Source organism: Calonectris borealis, chromosome 7 (assembly GCF_964195595.1).
Source record: "Calonectris borealis chromosome 7, bCalBor7.hap1.2, whole genome shotgun sequence".
In the NCBI taxonomy this organism is placed as follows: domain Eukaryota; kingdom Metazoa; phylum Chordata; class Aves; order Procellariiformes; family Procellariidae; genus Calonectris; species Calonectris borealis.
This window is the reverse complement of record NC_134318.1, coordinates 40514272-40535379: the sequence shown is the minus strand read 5'-3', so window position 1 is coordinate 40535379 and position 21108 is coordinate 40514272. Positions and strand designations below refer to the sequence as shown.

The 21108-nt window shown below is 39.0% G+C and overlaps 1 protein-coding gene across 2 annotated transcripts in view; it reads right to left on the bottom strand.

The window, feature by feature from the left end:
* ZRANB1 (zinc finger RANBP2-type containing 1) overlaps positions 1-21108 on the bottom strand; it is a 47786-nt gene that overhangs the window by 6418 nt on the left and 20260 nt on the right. For both annotated transcript variants that reach the window (XM_075155270.1, XM_075155269.1), the window contains exons 4-9: positions 13572-13759; positions 11866-12019; positions 9368-9439; positions 8307-8505; positions 4500-4620; positions 3500-3629 (exon numbers count right to left, since the gene is read on the bottom strand). In XM_075155270.1, the coding sequence (XP_075011371.1) occupies positions 3500-3629; positions 4500-4620; positions 8307-8505; positions 9368-9439; positions 11866-12019; positions 13572-13759 (864 nt within the window). The remainder of the gene's footprint in view (positions 1-3499; positions 3630-4499; positions 4621-8306; positions 8506-9367; positions 9440-11865; positions 12020-13571; positions 13760-21108) is intronic.

Below are 21108 nucleotides of genomic sequence, written 5' to 3'. Positions count from 1 at the left end.
ATTACACTAGTGTGGTGGGCTGACCTTGGCTAGCGGCCAGGTACCCACCCAGCCGCTCTCTCACTCCCCTCCTCAGCAAGACGGGGGAAAAAACACAATGAAAAGCTTGTGGGTCGAGATAAGGACAGGGAGATCACTCACCAGTTACCATCACAGACAAAAAGGATTCAATCTGGGGAAGTTTAATTTAATTTATTGCCAATCAATACCCACAGTTAATGCCCTGCTGCCCCAAACCAGTAGATGCTGGCCCCAAGCACTACTCAGTGCTGTCGGGGCTACAGAAATCACTGATAAGCAAAGGGTCTCATCAATATGAGCATCTCGCGTCTCATCTAACGACACAGAACTCCTGCGTCAGGCATAGCTACGTGACCTGTTCAGGAGTGGAACTAATCTGTTTACCTCACCATAATCTCTACACTGAAATTCAGCAACTTTTTGGAAATCTTTTTCACTATTTTTTTATCTTACTAAAAATGCCACACTAAAAATTTCCCCAAGTCAGAAGGCTGTGTTACACTTTCCATTCCTCCTCAACGTTACGGGATGAGCTGCACAAGAATGGAATTTCAGGCATTACCACGGAGAGTATCTCGTGCTCTGAAGATTCATAAAAGTCAATCTGATATAAAAATTGAGAGGGTAGTGTGACAATACTGATGACATGCACACAAGCCACAGAAAGTAAAGAGTACGGGCTAACACCTATCCTGGAAGCCATCCACATAGGATTTAGTTTCTCCAGCCTGATCTGATGATAATTTCAGTCAGTCACCTTTTTTCCAGTTTAATTTTAAAAGCTATGTATACATGCCACGAAATAGATGCAGCTAGACCAGGAGCACACTTAAGGCTGAGTAAATGGATCTTTCACTATCGAAGCCTTGATATTTAAAGAAGCATTAACAGTCAATTGCAGTCTAGGAAACAAGGAGGCTGTCAGTTACGGGATTCACAACAGTTACAGCAAGGATACCAAGTTGGAACAAGGAATCCCTGGAGAAAAAATTCTGATCAGGGAGAAGATTTCAGGGACAGATAGGGGGTTTACAGTACCTTCCAAGGTGCTACGAACTCAACCATGACGTTAAGTAAGCGTTAAAAAAAATAATTTCCCCATCTCTGTTATAATCCGCAATCTTCCTCTCCTCTTTCTTTCTTGGTGAACGTGATCTTAAACACAGGCAGGGTGCTATACAGCAAGTCAGAGAAGCCCGAGCACTCCTCAAAGCTTCACCGAAGGGGCACGTGCCAAGCAAAGCTCACGCACAAGCCCAGAACAGCAAGTCTTGTACCATTTACAGGAGGCTTGTCTTGGCACCCCATACTACTGCGAGTCCAACGGCTCTTTGGTTTCAGCTGTGCTGCTAGCATTTAATTAGCACGCATTAACCACAAAAATGTGGTTGGACAAGGACAGAAGTCACACCAGGTAATTTGACACAGGACTCCTTCACCTGTTCACAATGTTGCATGTTTCTTTGGATGGATGGATGGAGCTTGTGGAAAGCAAACTGCAAGTCATAAATATTTGGCTGACTAAATTCCTGGAAACGCCTGTCTAGCAAAAGGTTCTCCCAGACACCCGGTAACCTTCTGGTTCACAGAGCAAGTGAACAATTTCAGCCTATTTAGGCGACGTAACACTCATCTGCCTCAATGCCCAATCTATAAGATAAAAACATTTTGCAAACCACTCAGCCTTTCAGTTAAAAGCAACACAAACCTGAAGCGTCAAATCTATATCACATAAATAACTGTTCTTTCCCAGTCTATCCTTTCATTATCTCAAATAAAAGATAACATGTAACTACAAAGAGTACCAAATTTTTATACTCTTCAAATAAAGTATTTCATTTCCTCACATAAAGAAGTTTTGTCACTGTCCCAAACTTACAAGCCAAACAGCTTCTCTGATTCTCTGGAGACTCTAAATGGTTATAATAGGTTACACATTTGACATTAACTCAACAGCCTGGAGTTCTTCTATGTAAGGTTTGCCACCTTCCAAAGTTAGTGTGTTTTTTTAAAAAATCACATTAAGAGATGTTTCAGGCGCCCTCTACCAGGCTATAAATAAATAGTGATGTATGGGTGAAAACAACTGTAAGGTAGTAGTCAAGCAGACATACTTAAGGCCAGGAAGATGAACCACAGGCAAAAGAAACGCCCTAACGCCCTGTCACACACCCACAGTGCCTGATCAGTTCTTTCCACATCGGTTTTGTTTACTGCTGAGCATGTACAGATGCTCCCAATCCCCTCCTATGTTTTTATTCCTGTAGACAGGAAAATATTAAAATGTTAGCATCTAATACAGAGGAAAGTCGGCCAAACACGTTTTTGGCCTGCAAAATAGAATACGCATCTTTAGAAATCTACAAACATACGTCTAAGCAAAACTGGACTGAGTCAGCTAAACATCTTCCTATTTATCTTAAGGATAGGTAGGCTGTTTGCCCAGAAGATTAGGAGGAGAAACAGTCAGAAAGAACCTGATCAAGCAATGCAAAATTATAGTACTACTTGAGAAATAGGTCGGTATTTACGTCACACTTGCTGTAAAGTGTGAATTACTGAAACAGATAAATTTCAAAAACTTCCTTTTAACTACATCAAGGAATTCACTTTTACAGAAAGACTGATAATGTAAATCAGTCGACCAATATTTTGTAATTGTAACTAAGTTACTTGATCTTATGTCTCACATAATAACTGTCAGTAGAGCATTTATGAACAGAATTCCCTCCTTTTCAGCCTCTACAGCATACGTTCAAGTTGCCACCTCTTTTACTGTCATCAACTACAAAAAAAAAAAAAAGCTCAACTTCATCATTCTCCACCCTACTTTAATTTCTCTACCCTTCTTTGTATACCCTTCCCGCTTGCTTTAAGGGTGGCTCCTTTTCACTGCTCTTCAGGGCTGCTTCACAAATCACCTCCTGCGGAGTGACAAGCCATCCCCTTCGTCCTGAAAGGGCACCCAGCAGATACCGCCGTTGCTCTGGCGAGAAACTATGCCAAGGCAAACACCTTCCGCCTGCCTGGCCCCCAACTTTATGAGCCTCCTTCAGGAAATGCTAAATGCATTTAGTTTCTAAAATGAACATTTACAGCCATTAGTACCGCAAGCGAACGGAATTTCAAATTCCATTTGTTAAACCTCTTGTGTCTCACAGCAGTACAAACCACAACACTTTGATAAGTTTTCACAATCAGAATGTTTTATATAAATCATAGACTAAAGGCATGTTGAGTGGAGGTCAAAACACATTTTTACTGTGGCTACAGGCAGCAAGCCCACTATACAATGAAAAACTGCAAGTTTTGAGGGGATTGTTTTGTTCTTTTTAATAGCTAACAAAAATTTACCTACAATATCATTCCACCCTCTTCCAGCTAGTAGCTTAATGTCACTCTCCTTTCAACTTCCTTTATGTTTATGATTTATAGCTGAGCCTTTTTTAAAACTAAATTTGAAAAACTAAAGGCTTACCTTGAAAGCGGGTATATCCTAATGTTTCTCCTCGGAAACTCTTATAATATTTTACTCCATAAACTATAATTGGTCTTCTAAGAATATGTGCAAGTACAAAAATGTGTGTCTGCTCCAAACTCGCTCCAGGCTGAACCAAACACAAAGAAAGACAACACTTGAAACAGAACTTACCAGTCTCTACTTTGAAATTTGAAATATAGTCTCCAAATTGAGACAGAAAAATCCTTTTAAAAGTGATCTAGCTTTGACAGGAAAAAATGAAAGACTGGAAGACTATTACGTATCAGTTGGAAATAAGCAAAAACATTTCAGCTTGCACAAGAACTTAATCTGTCAGTAATAATTTTTTGTCCTATTGCCCAGATTCAATCTGACATATTTCATTCCCCAGTTAGAAGTGAAACTCTACATAATATTTAGTCTAAAAATAATTCACTCATCTGAGGAAAGGTCACCTTTTGATGATAGGAAAAGAGCACATCCAAAACAAATCACAAGAAAATAGCACCAAAATCATGTTTATACTTTAAGAGAGAAGTTAAAAATATTCCTATAGTTGGAAGCTTACAGGAATGTAAATCTCATTTTGGAGAGGAGTTAGAAAGTATCAGCTTGCTGAGGTTTTAGTAGTGTAAGCTTACAGATTTGTAGGTATATTCTAGGAGGTAAGTCTTGCAGGAGCTAGGAAGCAGAACATTAAATAGATGATTGCCTACTGGTTAGTTCTACAGACTTCACTCTGACACCAAAAGAAACAGACTTTTTTGTACTGTACTGCTTAATGGTAAGGTCAAAAATAAGAATTTTAAATGAACTTTTCCACCTTGGCCAGAAGAGTGTACTCAGTAACAGCCAACAGATTGCTGGCTTAAGAGGAATGTTTTCCTTTATACATGAGAATTCTTATTCCTGAAGAACACTCTGAGTTTTTGAAATTTCTTTTCAGAAAGATTAAAATATCCTTTCTAACAGCCATCTTATAAAGACGCTTCCTTACCTGGCTTGCAAGAGAGAGTATGAATGCCCAATCTTCCTGCCACTGTTCCTCTCGCAATGAGAAATGTAAACCAAAGCTTTGGGAATACCACGATTCCCACTCTTTCCAGCGTGTATAGAACCTAAAATGTTAGAGAAAGAAAGAGTGGTAAAGACAAAAATATTTACTCAACCACCATACACCCGACAGCAGTATTCAACCCTTGTAATTCTTTATCCCAACTCTGTATAGAAGGGCGAAGAAAGAGAGCATACATCAATAAAACACTTTTTTTTAAAAAATCTTCAAGAGACTCCATTTGCTAATCTCGTTTAAGAAATCACTTGGGATCGCAATGCCTACAGCTAACATGCTGTAATAGATGCACGTTCCTAACAGGCTCCTGGCTAGTTTGATACTTCTTGTAATAAGCTTTTTTTGAAGCCTTATTTAGGCGTATTTACTTTTAAGTGTTGATGTACAGGGAACAAAAGCAAGACGTTCCCTTTCACATAAGAGGAGCTGCTCATTCTTCTCATACAAACAATACAGGTATTCTCTATTGCTGACCATATTGTGAGCCAACTAACTCCAAAGCACCGAGTATCAACTTCAAACAGACCGTGGTTAAGGGGCAGAATCTGTTTTAGATCACTTTTTGGAGCAAAGAGTATGGTAATTTCACATTACATGGAAGAGTTATAAAGCGGCGTGGATAAGAATCAAATATAGAAAGTGGGATTCATCCGATTTACACCGATAGTTTTAAAGTCACAGGATTTCTATTTTTCTGTTTAAATTAAGATTAGCATTTTTGTATGCTGGTTTAGTCCTAATGTTTTATCTTTCTTAATCAATTACAAAGCAAAATGACCTATACATTAAAAAGCAGATGCTGGCTTTTTTAAATTTTAAACTCAGTCCTGTCACCGCACTATGGGAAGGCCACAACTTCACGTTAGGAACACGGGTTTAGTGAAGAGTGTGAAGCCAACTTTTAAACAATGGCCTTTACTGTGAATACAAAGAAACCATTCTGAAGTTCAGCTTATTAAAAAAGTCGTTGAAATGAACTCATTTAATTAAAATCTGAGAGAATTAACAGACGGTGAGTGTGTGTGGAAGAAACCTTTCCTATGCTTTCAGTAAAGACGTAATCATCCTAAAATCTTGGTGTCTATTACAGTTGTAACCAACGAGGCTCGCTTTCCCAAGTACAGCTAAAACCTTTGCATGGCTTAAAAGACCTCTTACTAAAACATTGTGATAGGTTTATGTGCTTACTCACGGTAATACATCTACAGGGAATCTTCTGGATCTATCTACATTCCAGTTTCTATCCAAATACATCAACCGCTTCCATCTTTGCAGCTGATAAGATATTTTGCCTGTTTTCCCCCAGAAATGTCGAACCAAACACCTTGGGCTAAATGAATTAATTGCTAGGTCTCCTGAAAGAAGTTTAATCAGATTCTGCGTAAAACACACAAAACCACCAACTAAAAAATACTATCCCACAAAAGCTCTACTGTGGAAGTGTTTTCCTAAAGACGTTTCTTCTTTGAGTTAGTCAGCCATAGACACAAATATCTGTAAATGTTCACAGGTCGTAGCCTTATAGACAGAAGTCAAGGCTCAAGATTTTGATGTCATTTAAAACAAACTTTTCAGTTTAACACAAGAGAACTGAATGTATCTGTTAAAAAAAAAAAGAAAATTCTCAAAGCCAACTTAGGGCATATGCAGTTCTCCATCAAAAGCTGATGGTGGAATACAAAAAGGGACAAATCAGTAAACTAAAAAAAGTGTAGTCATTTAAAAAGCGACTGGAAAAGACTCCACAGGCCAGAGCCTCTGGGAACTTCACTATTGAGCTTTTTCTGAGCACCAGACACTAGGTTGTCTCTAGTAAATAGATTCTTCTTTGTTCAGAATCTAAATAAACATAACAAAATGAGGCCAAATGAGTTACATGAGTGTTCTGTGTCTGACTATAAAAATACCTGTTTTTAAATGTCTCTGAATGCTTTGAAGAACAATTCCACAAGATAAAAGTTTAAGCATACTGTTGTTGAGACCAGTGATGGCATTTAGGAGCCTACTCCTTCAGCAACTATCATTAAAGCCAGTGACGACAATGTTACTTCCTATCTCCTACACATCCTATCCCACAAAATTAAAAAGTAAATGTACCTTGGCCAACACAGAATCTATACAGCAAGTATAGGATGTACAGGATGACCAATTTACAACAGAACTTAACTAAAAGACTTCTACTAATTTTTCCGACGACAAACTAGCAAATAAGATTACCCAGGCTGAAGGTAGGCGACTGTATTCAAGCAACTATAAAGGAACACATGAATCAGTTAAAAAAAAAATTGTGCTTCCAATAAGGATAAAGATTAAGAAAATTCAGAGTAAAATGCAAATTCTGTCTAGAACATGAACTAAAAAGCTTAATCAGATTTAATACACTTTACATTATGAGTGTTATGTTAGATACAACAGTAAGTCAACAACAGTTAACACTAACATTTTGAAAGATTGGTTTAAACCTCAATAGTTTGCAGCATGTTTTTGGATACCATGCTTGTTTTTGTTACCGTAAAGAACAAAACCTGATCTATCGTAAATTTCTGTTCTGGCCTCAGGGGAACTGCTCGTGATGCCAGGGACATTCCTGCGTGGCCGAGATGCACACTCTGTTATAAACAACTCTAAAGTAAGTGACAGATCCATTCAGAGACAGGTTCTCAGGAGAACTGTTACTGAAGCACCACTTCATCGAATTCAGCTCCAGATGCTAATTTTGGGAGTTTCCTCCAAACAGCAGGCAGCTGGGGACAGTAATCACAAAAGCTACTTATAGGTACCCCTAGAATTAACCTTTGTTGTTGACTTCCCGTACAGCACACAGAGCAAGGGGACAGGCTCTTTCTCTAGTACGCCTGCTGATAATGTTTCTCTTGTCCGTGTCTACAAGAATGTAAGAAATCTAATCATTTGTGTATTACATTATTAGTCTTTATCGATCTCTTCCTTTAGTCCCATTACACTCTTGAGAGCTAATGGACACCGCTGGGGCTCCAACTGTAAGAATTTTTCTGCTAGCATAAAATATTTTACTCTGTTTTAAATGCTATTTGCTGAATATCACATACCGTCACCGAGTTCAGAATGTCCAAGTTTCCAGTGCTCGCATGTAAAATACACTAGATCCAGATTACTACATGAATCATGCTGTGACTCAACAACAAAAGTTGTTTTACAGAATGATAAATTAATTCTATGGCCAAATGACAGCACTAGTTAAATGTCAACACTCTGCTTTACTGCTGTTATCTTAGCAGACAGAACAGGAACAAAAAGAGCAATACAGAATAAAGCAGATGGAATGAAAATACTGAAAGGTTTATACAGGAATAAAAGGCTATCTTCTATCAACGATCTTCTGCAAAGCTTCCACCAACAGCAGCAAGGCATGGCATGTGCATGATTTACACTGCAAGTAAATTCCAGTCTTAATGTGGTCAGCGCACTTGCAACAAGCACACAGCATAAAATATTTTACTCTGTTTTAAATGCTATTTGCTGAATACCACATACAGTCACTGAGTTCAGAACGTCCAAGTTGCCAGCGCTCACATGTAAAATACGCTAGATCTAGATTACTACATGAATCATGCTGTGACTCAACATCTTTGAGGCACACAATCCACAGTAAACTGGGGAGTGGTGGCTGTGTTTCTTTTTAATACTATACTACTACCAACTACTATGCTACATGGAAAACTATCTTTAAAGTTGACATAAAAACTAACTTACCAATGTGAGCAGTCATGTAAACTGTCATGAAGAGCTTTCCGCAGCACTGAATCCTTGTCGTAAATGCCCCAAGTGGCTTGTAGTACTGAATCAAGCAGGCAGTCCCCTGCAGTCCGATTCCAAAGTGCATATAATCTACTGTCCAAGCGCGTACCCAGTTCCAGTGACCAGTTAATAATGGGAGATTCCTCTTCTAGCTCTGCAACACGAAAATAACCTCTTTTAAAACCTATATTCATTTGAAGTCTCAGAGAATCTGAACAGCACAGCAATAGCAGTTACATGAATAAAACTAAGTCTTCCTTCATACTACAAAAATAGGTGAACTACAATGGCTGAAGTCATTCCTCAGGCAAAATACTGTCAAGAAAAGAAGAAAGAAAAAAACAAAACAAACCATAGCCTTAAACAAAGCATCACATCATTTGTTTGAGGATTGTTACTGAATGGAAAGATTTATTCGGTTTTCTTTAAAGAGCTTGTGACTTGAAACTGTGAAGCTTTAAAAATCTTTAAAATTCAAAGATATATTACAAACATAATTTCTACAGACTCCATTCTCTCTCTGCCTCATAAATAGACTGTAAATGTTAAAATTAAAATAATTCCAGGGTGAAGATTAACTTGAAAGCATCAAATCTATACTTAAAACAAATTCAGGCAATAAAGCCACATCTATACACACACACACTTTTTTTTTTTTTAATAACAGAAATATTCTCTAATGAAAAGCAAGGAGATATTCTAGCCATTCTCAGAGCACCGAGGGACAGACTTTTTAGTTGCGACAGGACAAGGGGGAATGGTTTTAAACTAAAAGAGGGTAGATTCGGACTAGATATAATGAAGAAATTTTTTACACTGAGGGTGGTGAAACACTGGCACAGGTTGCCCAGAGAGGTGGTAGATGCCCCATCCCTGGGAACATTCAAGGTCAGGTTGGACGGGGCTCTGAGCACCCTGATCTAGTTGAAGATGTCCCTGCCCACGGCAGGGGAGTTGGACTAGGTGACCTTTAAAGGTCCAACCCAAACCATTCTATGATTCTATGATTCATTTACCTTTCTGAACATCTCTATCAAGTACTTCATCAAATAACTTTTCTTGGACTGTGGGCGGTAAGTCTTCAATATCTGGAAAAATAGAAAGCAAATACAAAAGTCACTTTGCGTTGCTGTAAAAGAGAAACGTTACCAGCTGATGCTCAGGAGAACTTAGGCAACAGCTTTCCCCCTATCACCCCTAATGTCTCCTCTGAAAAGCTGCTGTTATTTTCAGATCTGTCATTCGTGACCATAGGCTTCATAGAGCACACTGAAGTAGCTGTGTATCTCAGACTGACTGTCATACCTTTTATGCAGAAAGGATCGTCACAGCACACGTAGGGTAAGAATGGATTTCTCTGAAGGAGAAAGTGAAGTAGAGAACCACTTTGAGGTGGGGGGAGGGGGAAAAAAAAGAGTATTTTCAACCCTACTATACTTAGGACAGCTTCAATCCTAAGCAGTAGTTTTCCACCCATCTGAATTATTTCCCCTCCCTGGTCTCCCCCAATGGACAGGTACAGTTTGCCAAGAGACTTGTTCTTGTACAGAACACCCACTTTCTTAGTCATTTCATGCAGACTTCAACAAAATAGTTCAGAGAACCCCAAGGGTCTGCAGGCCACAGTTTGCAGGTTAGAAAACAAGAAATGGGAAAACTATTGAGCTATGACATGGAAAATGCCACTACTGACAATTGTTCCAAGAACTTTACAGACAGGATCTGCAACTGTGGATCTATCGTTATTAAAAAAAAGGGCAGAAAATTGTGTAATGGGCAAAACTCTTGTGACTCCTGTAACATGCAAAACAATAAACACACGTTCTAAAACGCAAACATTTGCTGCACTTTACAGATCTGCTCATGGCCTGCATTGCAATACAGGATAAGTAGTAAAGGGTTGCTAGGCAGATGAGCAACTAGAGAAACTTTGCTAGCTTCAGCACAATTGTGAAACTTAAGGGAGTAAATCAAATAGTTAAACAGAAACATCTAATATCCCTTCAGGCAGTCTAGGGGATAATGACTGGGCTTGAAGTGGTATTTCAAGGGCACAAAGATATCTCTTAATTCCATTCCTGCTCACCTGTCCAAGGGCTCCTAAAAGTGAAGTCCACATTTAGGCACATGAGTTGCTATATTACTGTTTGGTGCAGGCAGGGTGTTGTGGGGTGGTCTTTTTTTTTTTTTTTGTATGATTGTTCTTTTTAAACTAAAACTAGCTTAGAGTGGCCTCAATCAATTTAAAAGTTTTGCACTCTAATGTCTGTGCATTGGCTCTTCAGGAGCATTCTATCCATTTATTTGAAAGATTGAGTGGAAACCGGTTCCTAAACTACATCTTATAAGATGTAATATCGGAATAAGATTGTGTGATTTATACCACTATTGTGTGATTTATACCACTATATTCTTGGAAACAGTGGCTTGAGACCAACTGCTAACTGTTGACTACAAAAGATGTTCAGTTGACTAAGCATGATGGAAGTGGAAAGACATTGACAGTCTTGATGTACAGAAGCTTTTGAACATTCTTATTCCTTAATTATTTAACGGCTATTACATGTGTCAAAAAGCTGCACAGTGGTTTAAGACGTGTCTCTTGAAAATACTGAACAAATTCCCCAGTTCTGGAGAGAGCAACATTTCTCTTGTGTGTTACAAAATCATTCTGTTGCCCCTCTTTCCCTTCTCTCCCCCAAACAGCAATGAAGCGTTAGTCTCTAGACATTTTGTACACCCCGCCGTCTGCCTCTCACACATGGCCCACAGAATAAGACTGAATACAGCACCTCAAACATGTAGTTGTAGACAAGTGGTAAATATTATTCAGACTTTTTGAAGAGGAGGAGATGAAGTAACACTCAACCAAAGAGGTTCCAAATACAACTCTTACAATGCTACTGCTTTATAAAAAAGACAAATGGATCTGCTGATTAGCACAGGTTCCATCTACACATTTTCTTACCTCTGGTAGCATTTCTATTAAAGCAAACAGCCATTGAAGATTAAAAGTCTTCTAATAGCTTTTTGTTAATAGACAAACATTCTCTTGATCGCGGAGTACCTCAGAAGTATTCAAAAAGTGCTACTGCTATAACCAGGTACAAATGCAAAGAATAGCTCCGGGCCTTAATGGAAAGGACTGAAAGCTAACATAGCTATGTGAGAAGTCATATTAGAGCCCAGAAACGTCTGGACTCCCATCTTAACTTTAAACATAGCCTTTCCTTAGAATACACCACTTTTCTTCAATTTCCTCGTGTCTGAAGAGGACGACAGATGTTCACTTCACAGGAACAATGTATGGGTTGAAGTGTGCAAAAACTGAATATTAATAAGCAAATTCAACTACTAGATCTGACCTAAGCTATTAAAACTTAATAAATAAAACCTATACACACACCACCACCATCAGAAAGTCAAAGTATACATGCAGTTCTCAACTGCAGTCTCAACAGGTGACAAAAAAAAAAAAAGAATCTTCCATCAGTAAGAAGAATTTTGTAACTACCTGCAGGTAACGTAAACGTTACAAGGTCAGTCAGAAAATAGCAAGCAAAGTCTCCCTTTCGTTGATGAAGAGATGCAGCAATTTCACGACGAATTTGTTCTGTGACCTCTGGACACACCATGGCAGGAATGCACTTCGCTGCATGTTGTGATACCTGTAACATAACACAGTTGCTGCACTCAGTATTATTTCTAGGAGTGATAACCACCAGCGGGCAGTATTTTGTTAGCAAGTAATGCAACAGAAGCATAAACATTGGTACCCTGAAAGATTAAACGTTTAGTGACTATCAATGAATTAATGTCTCATTTGTCATGTAGCTGATAACATAAAGCTTTTAACAAAGAACTTCATTACCATTGCACAAGACAGTTTCCTACAAAGAATCTTCCCAAACACTATTAAGCTAAGATACTTAAATTTCTCCAGATTCTAATCATCACTGGCAGCAGGAACTCATTCAATGATACAGGGCAAGTGACACAGGGATGACACTGGATATATAAAAAAAGATTTGAAGACACATTTTCTCTAGTTAATGTCCTAGCAAAGGAAAGTATCACTGTGGCTCAAACACTACTAAACATTTTCACAAATGGTATGTTGAGTAAGTATTCCTAGAAACTGAAACAAAACCAAACACAAAAATCCGTAAGACAGTATTTCAGCAAATTAACTTGTTTTTAAACGTGTAACTCCATCCACCCAGATAGCTATGTAAGTAGAACAAAACTACTGATATTAGCCATATATAAATAGATACTCTTCTCAAGGCTTTAGCTACATTTGTCTTGCTTCATCTATTCTTTTTAATTATTCAACCCTACGCATTCCATCATCCTTACGCGCTTCTCAGGCATGCTACTTTTCTCAGGAACACACGCTTTCAGAATTCCATTAAGCATCAAAAGAGGGAAGGAGACAGAATAAAAATTCGGCTCTGACCAGGTGAGGAACTAGAAGTCTGAGATGAAGAAAGCAGACAAAAAGAGATAACAGAATTACTTATGGGCCTAGGAGGAGGGCAAAGATGGAGGAGGGCAAAGATGGAGGAGGGCAAAGATGGAGGAGGGCAAAGATGGAGGAGGGCAAAGATGGAGGAGGGCAAAGATGGAGGAGGGCAAAGATAACCAGAAGTGAGATGGACCATACAAAAACATACAAGGAAATGGAACATGCAAGAGCAAGGAGACCACAGAGAGGAACCAACCAGTCTATAAAATGGGCAAAGAGTGGAAAAAATGCAGCAATTTTACAAAGCAAGAAATTTTCCTTTCTCTAGAAAAGAAGCTCCAAATAAAACCAGGGAAGAAAGACCAGGTAGACTTATTCATTAAGAAAAGTCAGAAAAAACTACGCTGTCATTGATCTCAGTGTTTTGCTTTCAGGGCATTTCCTCTCCCCCACCCAAAGCACAGGAAACCTCACAATAGCTCACTTCCACCGCCAGCGAGGTCAGAACGTGTGCCAGGACTGCTCATTAAGGAGAAAACTGAACGTCCTCAAGACCACCACATACATACAGTCTTAAAGTAAACTCGCTTCTTAAGCGGAAACATCAACAAAGGCTCAAAGCAGCAATTCATGTATTCCAACAATATTAGCCTCTATCTTCTAGCAAATAAAGGTACATGTCACTGGCTGCTAACAATGGTACGGTTACATAAGGTTCCTATTCAATCTACGCAAGGGCCAAAGTAACTCACCTCCGTAAGCAAAATTGCTAGCATATCTTGTCTCTGAAAGCGTATCGCCAGATGTACAAGTGTGTACCCAACGTCAAAAGCAGAAGGGCGATTTAGCAGGCGTACTTCGTCTGCAGTAAGCTGGCGGGCAATATCTCCTCCTGATGACTTGTAAGCTTCAACAGCAGCTAAATCACCTTCTACAACTCCTGAAGAAAAAAAAACCAAACAATTAATTTTAGCTAGTGAATGAGCCACTCTGGATCAAACCACCTTATTTAACACAGTTTACCTCTATCCTGATACAGACCTAACATATGAAGATCAACTGCATACCAAGAAACTCGCAAATTTTTATTTCTTTTTTTAAACAGGAGACTACAAGATATTTACACTTACCTCACCTCCTAGACCATTTCCACTATCCAAACTAGTTGGAAGATATGGCAGATCAAACGCCAGCTATGAAGTGGTGCAGAGGAGCCTTGATGAAATACCTGGCGTAACACTCACTAGCGTTTTATTTGATCAGCGGTACTGAGGGAAAGTCATTCATTCATAGTACAGCAATTAGTTTGATTATTATATCTTCCCTTTTAACTTATCTTAAAAACAAACTACTGGATCTAAGAAATAGATCTATTAAAAGGTTTTTGGAAAAAAGGTCCTTTTTTTTTTTGCCAAATACGGTTTAAAACAGTGTTGGAAGAGGGTACAGAGCACAAAGTTTCTCTTCAGCTCACCATCTCTGCTACTAATTGAACTACGCAGCTACCATTCAGGGTACTCTGTTAAAACCAAATTAAAGAGAAATTACATACACACACACACTCTGTGTACTTTCTAAAGCAAGATGGGGGGCAGGGGGAACCCTAATTGTCTTCTAGTACCATGCTTTGTATCAAGACCATTCACGCTGAATGCATTCCTTAGCTGCAATTATCAGAATACACCTTCAACAAGATGTGGTGGTATTAACAGTATCGGTTCCGATATTTCCTAAATTTAGAAATTCCTTCAAATATAAAAATTCTATTTTAGATACATGCTTCATAAGAGAACAGTGTAATGCTGCATTGAGGAAAAGAAAAGTGATCTTAAAGCCATCTATCAATAGAGAAGTAAATAGAATACTTCTAATTCACTACTGAGAAGCAGCCCTATTTGCAGCAGCTCGAGAACAGAAGAGTAAAAGCGCAGATCACAGAAATGAGAAAAACCTCTCTCCTATTTTCTGTAGCTAAACCTCCTTGCCAGCTCCTAAGAGTCAGCAGTTGAGCAGAGGCCATGAGGCTGGAAACTGAGACTCAAGTCTATCCTTCGCTCAATTTGCTTACCAAGACTCAGAAATTGTTCAGAAGGGAAAGAGGTTAAGTCTCAATCAGGGCACTCACTCCCATTCAGGACTAAGATTCAAACAACAGCCAAAAAAAAAAAAATCCAAAAAACCAACCAACTAAAAAACCCCAACAAAACCAAAAAACCCAACACAACAAATTGAACTGCCTACTACCAGGGAAGCACGCTAACTGCTCGGTTGCTGCTTAATCCAGGATTTAGGAAAGCATTCTTAGCTCAGCCAAGAAGTCTATCATTTTCAATACTGAGATTATAAAGACTTCAGAAGAAACGCAGAGGGGAGAAATGGATTATCAGCGCAAGACATTTCTCTACAAAGTTATCAGCTCTGCTTAGTAAGCCTCTACAGATAAAAGTTAGATTATTCATTTCAATGGTGGTCTAAAGCAGAAGTTCCAGAATACAAACTCAGCTGCAAATTTCATTCATACAACATGTACCCATTCATCAAGAACTCAAAAGTCCTAACAGGCCAGGGCAGATCGAAAATGATACAGGACGACAATTTCTTAGTTTTCTGATGCATGTTTCTGGTCTGCCTGTACAGGAAGACATTCCTCTTCCACTCCAGCATTAATGTCTCACTCTGCTTACGTGCCTGCCTGTGTATTCACCCCAGATGAGTTAAAGAATTAGTTAAGACAAGAGTTATGTCTGTCCAATTTTAGCTCTTGTTCATAAGAGTTAGAACTTTGCTGATGAAAAAATATTTTATTTTAAAGAAAGGAGCTGCTACTGATGGAGAAAAGCTATTTCAGTGAAGGGTAATGAACACTGAAAATTCATTGGTTTTCAAGACATTCTCCAAAACGTACATCAAAGGAATGAAATATGGGATGTGTGAACAACATAGCTGTGCTCCTGTTGCAGCATTTCCACTTCTGGGTGGAACTAAAACATACTGAAGCAAAAGGTACAGTTTTGTCAATATGTGCTGTATCCATAACAAGAATGCCAAGTGTAGCATTTTATTTCCATGCAATCGCATTTATGCCACTGATAAGGCAATACCAAGGCTGCTTGTGATGTGATTCCAACCAAATGCAGCAAACTGACTTGTGTTGGTTTTTTTAGATATATATGTATACATAGGTATCAAAGTCAGACAATTTCTCATGACCTGCCCTCTTAAATAAATTATACTAGCTTTGGCATAAGATCATCCGTTAGCAAACACCCAAGAATCCACAGAGAAAGAAGAACCTTGATAGAAGAGCAGATTCTCTGAAATCTTACGACAACCTTAATTTTTTATTATTCTATTAATTTAGGAAAGACATCTTGTTAAAGACTAATAGCCACTTCATACCCTTCTATATTTTAACCACTTGTATTGACAGGGGAAAGATTCCAGTTACCATATCTGCACCTTCCACCACACCACCCAATGACAAATGTACCAAAGACCATCCAAGACCAGTAGGTAGCAATCCTAACAATCCAAATATCCCAGACTAATTTCAAAATTCAAACAATCAAACATCTCAAAAAATGATCTTTCAATGACAGATATCAGATCCAAAACATCTTAACAGTTCCAGTCAGCCAGCCTGTCAAGTACAAACTACACAGTAGTACATGCTAGTACAGCCTTATGTCAGTGCCGCGTCAACTCATATTTGTCATTATTCTTTTAAGCCCCCACCCTCAGCTTCTAAGGCAATCTATTACCACCCCACTCTTTACCAAACCTCAGCAACAACTGAGGTCTAAGACTGATGCTGAGGGGCAGTCATGTGAGGTTTGGCAATGCCTTCAAGCACTAACTACTACAAGCTGCAATAAGGACAAATCAGTGACATGTGCTGTACGCAGCACTGCCAGTTCTTGCAGTTTATTCCCACGTCTTGCAATACTTGACATTCCTAAAAGCCCCATGTCCTAGAATTAATTACTAAAATTGTTATATAAGCTGTCATTAAAAAAGTACATTTCTAAACCTCACTGATGAAGTTTAAGCTAAAGATCAATACGTATATCAAAACCAGGCAAACTTATATGCTTTCTAGGCTTTATTTAAAAAATGGAAATTGTAAATGTGTTTTGAGTATAGGGTTGGCAATACTTTATCTGGAAGTGAAGAGCACGCTACATGACACATCAAACTAGCACAGTTACAGCTCATGGAGGGATGGTGATGTGACCATGTGCATGCATCGTATCTGGTCATCTTCTATTCCTTAATCCAAACAGCCAAGTGACTATTTACGGAAGAGGGAAGGGGGAAAGAAAAAGGAAAAAAAAAAAAAAAAAAAAAAAGGAAAAAAAGCAGCAGGAAAGCATGAAGTCCAGACACTAATCATTCTGTAATTGAGTCTCAACAGATAAACATGACACAGAAAATCAAACCATACAGAGCTTATTTTGCATAATTTTTTTGCACAGGGCCCATTACAAGTCTATTTCCTTCTAAGAAGCTTCCTCTTGCAAACCTGCTGCATGCTGTAACGTCTGGTACTAACCTGCACTGAAATACTGTGACCCAAGTACCCAGAGCATCAATACCACACTCTACGGTCATTACAAACCTTTTTGGCCCCTCTTAGCCACAGCAAGAAAAGTCTAAATTTCTCTTTACTCGTTCTACCAAATATCTACTCCATTTTAGCTGCTTCGAAAGAACAGGGAAGATTCCTGACAGCTTGTCAGGTGCCAGCCTGTTTACAGTGCCAGTCAGTACAACCCCAAGGCTGCAGTGAACGCCGAGCAAAAATACAGTAATAACAGGCAGACTGGCAGAAATCTGAACCAAAACTATGGGGTAAACTTCCCTACATGCAACATTCATAAGAACTGCCTGCAATTCCTAAATCCAGTATCACTACTCCAAAATGAGGTCTTAATATGCTTTTATTGACAATAGGAGGCACATTCCTACAATGGCTTTGATTTCTGTCAGATGAATGAGAGCCTCCAATTCATTAAGTCTATTTAAATAAAGCTTAACAAAACACTATTTACAAGAAATATTGCAGAAATATTTACTGATGTTATAATTCACTACATTTCATAACACACAAGTGCCTGATTACTTACACAAGCAGCCTTTGAATCCTGTTCCGATACGGTACTGTGCCAGTTGGATTATTCCCCACTGACACCCACTGCATTCCTCAGACTGTTAAAATGTCAAAAGGAAGAGTGGCATTTGCCTGAAGATTGTTCACACAGCACCCGTGAGCGCTCCAACAGCTAGACCTCTTGCGAGGGCATGGCTCCGATTACTTACAAGAGCTACACAAATGCAAACATATCCTTATGACTCAATGTCTACTTCTGATCCAGCGCAAGAAGAGCTTTTCCTGTAAGTGGACTCCAGAAATGTTAGTTTGGTATTATTGCAACTGAAGACACCAGTCTGTGCCCCCCGCATCCCTCACAAGTTGTGCTTTGCTTAATGCACAAACACATGACTACAGTCTGACATCCTAAGTGACAGGACAGAATGCCAACTGCTGCACCCAAGCCATGAGAAAATCCAAGTGCAAGTTAGTATTCTGTGTTTACAGGTTCAACTGTGTTCCCCTTTGCAATTCAGGCGTTTCCTCTTATTGGAGTATTCTTTCACAGCACTGGGAGCCAAGGTTTTTTCTTCTTCTAGTAAAGCCCCGACTCTTACAGATAGCACAGATCGGGAATATGCAGTCTCAGTATACATGAGAAGATAGATGATAGAGATTAAGAAGGTTATTTAAAAAGACTATATTTAAAAAAACATTAATCTCCCAATAACAACTATTTGTACCATCTTGATCCTATTTTTCCTGATTCAACTGTTACAATCATCTTTTTTATTAAATATCAGATACTACCTTTGCTCATATTAAATAAGCCCATAATTAGCCTAGCTGCTAAAACCAAGCTGCTTCAACTAAGGTGCTATTAAATTTATTCTTTGGAACGTGTAAATATTTAGAGTTTAGTGCAGTTAAGTAAACTTGGAAAATACGCAAGAGCTTACAAGCATATCTAGAAAGCTAAATCCTGTTTGCCCTAATTGCACAGTCCCAATGACTTCGGAACAGCCAGATGTGGAAGTTTCCAGAGACAATACTATAGCAGCAGCCTTTATTTATTTCACTATCTTTCTGATAGCTCTGGAGGGCCCTGGCTGGCACAACTCGCAAACGGAATAGGCAAATTCTTTCAAATAGACTGATACAGTTCTGCCATTTTTCTACAGGGCAGCAGAGAGACTGGGGGAGACAGAACTGGGCAGCAGCACTGCCTCAGCGGGTCAGGACAGGGACCCACCAGCTCCATGAACAGTTCCCAACAGCAGCAAGATTTAAATACGCAGTGAGAGAGACTAAAAGCAAGCAAGAACAGAGAACAGTAACACTCACTTCAACCATGTTTGCTGTCAATTTTGTTAAAGGTTCCTCAACAATACCTCAGTTGAACTGCTGCGGAGACAAATGAGCAATTGCAGAGCAGCAAAAGCAGTGGGTCTGATTCTGCAGTAGGCTCCTGGCCCTCAAGAACTGTAAAATCATCACTGTATAAGACGCACGTACGCAGTCTTGCATATATTACAGGGCAGGCATTCTAAATCTTTGAAAAGGTTGAACAGGATTAAGCTAAAATGAAACAAGCAAAACCAAAAAGAATTAATTTCAATAATATACCTGCTAAAATAAATACAACGTTTTTTGCTAAATTAATGGAAGAGTGCAAAGATGCCTCGGTTTAGATAAAGTATCTAAAGAACGACCCAGAGATTTGAGATTTCTTTGATTCAAGGAGGTAGCAATGCTACGGTAAACAATGCGTTCTCACATTTGAGTGGACTACAAAGGGAAACACTTCATCTTGAGGAGGTCATTGTGCCTCCTATGTGGGACAATTGAAATCAACTTCACTAATCCTTGAACTGCTTGGTAATAGAAGGCAAATGTCTCAAACAACCAAATTACACATTTTGAAAGTCAGAAGTAGAGACAGATCCCTCTGTAACATACACCAGATCAGACACATGGAGCCCTGTGCTGCTTCTCTTCTGCTACAGATACAATTGCAAGTGGTCTATATCACATATGTGCTCTCATTTACTCATCTACAGACCGATCCTAAGACTGGTTTAAGTGCCAAGGTGACCTTCCAGCAAGTGAGGGGCCTGATCAACTGACACAATAAAACCTAATTCTGACACTTGTTAAAAATCTTACTGCTCCTCTAGCATTGAGAGTGCCGAGGAGCTGTGGTTTGACCACGCAAGCTGTAGTGTTCTCTGGAGCTCAGCCCTCACCCTCTTCCAACTATTCACCAGGGGCACATCAGGTGGCCATAAAGAAAGTTTTATTGTCAATGACTATTCCATTTCAGCATTTTGAGCACCAAAAACATTCAGTTTGAGAAGAATTTCTCCTCTTAGAGGAAGAACTCTCTTGCAAGCAAATATGACACACCAATTAATACAAAAGAGAGGGATTGTCTGAAAAACCTTTATGGGCCTCCAACCACACCCTTAAGTTCATTCTCCTCTTTCTTCATCTCCAGGACCTCCCTTGTTGGTATTAGCAGACAATCAACAGCAGATCACTCTCTAAATAATGACAGCTTGAGACAGAACCTTCTGTATACTAAATTTTTAAAATTCTTCAAGCTCAGCAACTTGAATCAGCTTAATTCTTTTTTCCATACAAACAGCTCTTACCCCTACACAGTCCATGTAGCATGTTTCTAACATATCATTACAAGACAAAGCAGCACACATGGAAGAAGAACTGTTGAAAGATGTCCTTATCCCCTCTCCTATCCGTCAGAGGTACCCACACCCCTTGTTACATTAAAGGCCAATCAGTTGCTTACAGGGTTGCACCCTAAAAGGAGGCTGGACAGTGGAAAATCATGAATTATATTAACGTCAACCATCAGTGTTTCCAAGGCAAGTTTAAAGAACTGTTTTTAACTTGATCATTTATTCAACTATTTTTAGCATAAAATATCACTGAGCGTTTAAAAAAAGAAGTCAAGAGACCAAAATAAAAGTGTGTTTCAGGAGTTAAGATTTTCTACCAGTAAGTAAGGCATGGAGCGTTTTACCTACTCTGAAAGATACACACACAGAAGTGGAGAGTAGTTATGATAGAATATATATATATAAGATACAGACGATAATACAACAAGATTTCTTATCCAGGTGAAAGCTGTAAGCTTACATCATTGTTACCTGGCACAGCAGACAAGTATGCCAAGT